The following is a 4364-nucleotide window of genomic DNA, read 5'->3' on the forward strand; positions in this document are numbered from 1 at the left end:
GTCACCAAGAATGCTAAGGAGAGGTCTAGGGAGAAAAGGAGGAATGAAGGTGAAGGAGGGTATCAACCCAAGAAGATTAGTTTTAACGAATCTAAGTCATACTCGGGAGGAGCACAAGGAAATAGCTTTGGTGGGACAAGAAACTATGGGAATAGGGCCACTATTTAAGGATAAGGGTTAAGGTGCTATAACTGTGGTGGCCTCAGTCACAAAAGGGTGGAATGCACTAGTGCTCAAAAGGGACATAACCGGAGATTTGGACAAGGAAACTCTTACCACACCCCTTCCCAAAGTGAAGCAAGCAACCGGAACTCGGGGACTTGGTGTAACCCAAGGAATGCAAATTCCAACTTCAATGCCGGAAACAATCGGGGAAATTTCAACCGGGAAACACCATCAAGGGCAGCAAGCTATGCAGGCGGCAACACTTTCGGACTAGGCCGACTCAATCGGCTAGCACGGTCCAAGGAGCACCCAAGACTAGATGCAAGCTCTTTGCCATGGACAAGTGGAGTGCCGAGGAAGACACCCACATTGTATCCGATACATTTCTTTTTAACTCTCACCCATACTTTATTGTTTTATTTGACTCGGGGGCCATACATTCTTTCGTGTCTAGGAGCCGTGTACCGACCTTAGGATTTGGGGAGGGCGAACTAGCCAAGGATGACGTGACCATACCTTCGGGGGAGTCTATTAAATGTTCAAGGATTTACAAGGAAGTACCCGTCTTAATTCATAAAACAAATTTCCCGGTAGATCTTTTAGAATTTCCTTTGGAGGGGTTTGAGATAATTATAGGAACGAATTGGTTGAGTAAAAAAAAGCCAACATAGATTGCTACCAAAAGAAGACTGCTTTGAAAGGACCTAAGGGTACTAGAGTGTCATACAAGGGTTACCTAGTCAAGTCTAAGGTAAAACTAGTTTCGGTGAAGACCTTAAAGACTTGTCTAAAGAAGAAGTGCCCAATGATCTTATACCACGTGTGGGATACTAGTGTGGAGAGGCCTCAAGCTAGGGATATATGAATGGAGGGAGAATTTGAGGATGTATTTCCGGAGGAATTTCCCGGATTACCCCCACCGACAGAAGTAGAGTTCGGAGTGGACTTGAGACCGGGTGCGGGACCAATTTCTAAGGCCCCGTACCGGATGGGTCCAAAGACGCTAGAAGAGTTAAAGAAACAACTTCAGGAATTGGTGGACAAAGGGTGCGTTAGACCGACTGTTTCACCTTGGGGAGCACCGGTTCTATTTGTAAAGAAGGATGGAACGTTTAGATTGTACATTGACAATATGGAGTTGAACAATGTTACCGTCAAAAGAAAATACCTTCTACCAAGGATTCATGACTTGTTTGACCAACTTAGTGGAGCCAGAGTGTTTTCAAAGACTGAACTACGTTCGGGCTATCACCCATTGAAGATCAAAGATGAGGATATCCCAAAGACCGCTTTTAGATCAAGATATGGACATTATGAGTTTGTGGTAATGCTGCTTGGACTAACAAATGCACCGGCCGTTTCATGGATCTTTTGAATAGGGTGTTTAGTCTGTACTTGGACAAGTTCGTGGTGGTATTCATAGACGATATCTTGGTCTACTCCAAGACCAAAGAAGAGCACGAGGAGCACCTAATGATAGTATTGCAAACTTTGAGAGAGCACCAACTTTATGCAAAGCTTAGTATGTGTGAGTTTTGGCTAGAGAAAGTGGCTTTCTTGGGCCATATCGTGTCAAATGAAGGAGTTGCCGTCGATCCCACCAAGATTGAGGCCGTGTCTAGGTGGGTAGCACCCAGGAATGTAGCGGAGGTTAGAAGCTTCTTAGGTCTAGCCGGGTACTATCATCGGTTTGTGAAAGACTTCACTAAGGTGCAAGACCTTTGGCATCTCTAATGAAGAAGGAGCGCCTAACCACGGCCCCAGTTTTAACCTTGTCGGAAGGAAGTGAGAATTTTGAGGTTTACACCGATGCATCAAATAATGTCTTGGGGTGTGTACTTATGCAAAATGGTAAGGTCATAGCCTATGCATCAAGACAATTAAAGACTCATGAGGAGAATTACCCGACTCACGACTTAGAATTGGGAGCCATTGTTTTTGCATTGAATATTTGGAGGCATTACTTATATGGAACAACCTTTAAGGTGTTTTCCGACCACAAAAGTTTGAAGTACATTTACACTCAAAAGGAGTTGAATATGAGGCAAAGGAGATGGATTGAGCTAATTGGGGATTATGATATTGAGATACTTTACCATGAAGAGAAAGCTAATGTGGTGGCCGATGCCTTGAGTAGGAAGTCAGTGCACTCCTTATGTACCGCCTTGTCTATGATAAGATTGAAGGAAGAAGTAAAGGAAATGGGCATTCATATGATAAGGAAGTGGGAATCAATTAGAGACTTAACTCTAAAACCCTAGTTGTATGAGGAGATTCGGGAAAGACAAGTAAATGATGTGAAGATCCAAGAATGGAAAGGAGTATTAGACAAGGGGGAACCTTCAAGGTTTGAGTTACATATGGATGGGAGCCTTAGATTCAAAGGGAGATGGTGTGTGCAATGTGATGAAGAGCTTAAGAATAAGATAATGAATGAAGCTCATAATACCCCATACTCGGTGCACCCGGGTAGTGACAAGCTATATAAAGACCTCAAGAAGACCTTTTAGTGGCCGAATATGAAAAGAGAAGTGGCGGAATTTGTGGCAAGATGTTTGACTTGCCAAAGAGTAAAAGGGGAGCACAAGAGACCACAAGGGAAGGTGCAACCTTTGGATATGCCGGAGTGGAAATGGGAGTCGATCTCCATGGAATTTATAGTGGGCTTACCGAGGACTCAAAAAGGGAACAATATGATTCAGGTTATCGTGGATAGACTAACCAAGTCGGCTCACTTCATTCCAATAAAGGATACTTGGAGCAAGGTAGAATTAGCTAATGCATATTGCAAGTATGTGGTCAAGCTTCATGGGTTCCCAAAGGACATTGTTTCGGATTGAGATTCACAGTTAATCTCAAGGTTTTGGCAAGAGCTTCAAAGCTTCTTGGGTACTCAACTAAAAATTAGTAAGTTAGTTGCATCTTTTGTTTATTATTGAACATTCATATCATTGGCTAACACTTGGGTTTGAATGTCTGTGATGAACCATATGGTGATTTCCGCCCATATGGGGAGCATTGTCGACAGGTGCATGTGTTGAGTAGCGGGCTTTGGAGCGATCTACCTCGTTGTCATCATTTGTTCTTATCTAGTTTTTGACATTTAGACCCCATTCGATTTGGTTGTATTAATGGGATGATTTCCATATCCCTTACTTGTGATCACTTAACTCTTCAACTTAACTATTTATGTTATCTAAATTACTTCCTTACTTGTTGTTCGCACTACACTCTTGGGAATCCAAGGCTTCTGACACCTCCATATGATGGGGATTGCCTAGAGGAAGGGCCCCGACTTATGGTGGTGTTACACTGGTACACAGCCATTTTGAAATTCAAGGAAACAGGAGAGTATCCTCCCGGCCTTGACATGCGTGGGAAGCGCGCTCTGCGAATGTTATTCGCCCAATTCATCAGGACCAATGATGGGCAATTATACAAGAAGACGGCTTAAGTTACTTTGTTGCGATTCATCGATAAACCGATAGCTAAAAAGATTATGGAGGAAGTCCATGACAGTGAATGTGGTCCATACATGAATGCCCACATGTTAGCCCTTAAGATCATAAGGCTTGGTTATTATTAGATAACGATGGAAACAGAATGTTCTAAGTATGTCAGGCACTGTCACAATTGTCAGATATTCGCAGATGTGCAGCATGTGGCACCTTTTATGTTGTACACCATGACGTCACCATGGCCATTTTCAGCCGGAGGAATTGGCATCATTGGAAAAGTAAACCCATCAGGAACTGGAGGGCACTGTTTTATCCTTGTTGCGATCGAATACTTCACGAAGTCGGTAGAGGCCAAGTCTTACAAAGTGCTAAAAGCGAAGCAAGTAGCACAGTTCATTCAGAATGACATCATTTACCGGTACGGAGTACCACTTGAGTTCATCAACGGTCACGGAACTCATTTTCAAGCCGAGACCGCGGTTATACTTGAAAAGTATAAAATCAAACATCACAAGTCATCACCATACTGACCACAGATGAATGGTGCGGTAGAAGCTGCTAATAAAACATTTACAGTCATTTTGAGGAAGATGTCTAACAACTATAGGCAGTGGCCGCAAAACATACCCTTCGCATTATGGGGGTATAGAACTTCAATTAGAACAGCCACGAGAACAACCCATTATTACTTGGTATATGGAATAGAAGCGGTTCAACCAGTTGAGCTAGAAGTACCATCCT

The 4364-nt window shown here is 43.1% G+C and overlaps 1 protein-coding gene across 1 annotated transcript; it reads left to right on the forward strand.

Annotated features, from left to right (window-relative positions):
• Positions 1-3757: 3757 nt before the first annotated feature.
• On the forward strand, positions 3758-4153 carry LOC141590098 (uncharacterized). The gene has a single exon (XM_074410710.1). It carries the CDS (start codon positions 3758-3760, stop codon positions 4151-4153), a length of 396 nt encoding a protein of 131 aa, XP_074266811.1.
• The last annotated feature ends 211 nt before the right edge of the window (positions 4154-4364 follow it).

Source organism: Silene latifolia, chromosome 7, assembly GCF_048544455.1.
Source record: "Silene latifolia isolate original U9 population chromosome 7, ASM4854445v1, whole genome shotgun sequence".
Taxonomy (NCBI): Eukaryota; Viridiplantae; Streptophyta; class Magnoliopsida; order Caryophyllales; family Caryophyllaceae; genus Silene; species Silene latifolia.

Coding starts and splice junctions, on each gene's coding strand:
- LOC141590098 (XM_074410710.1), top strand. CDS start 3,758: ATGGAAACAGAATGTTCTAAGTATGTCAGGCACTGTCACAATTGTCAG.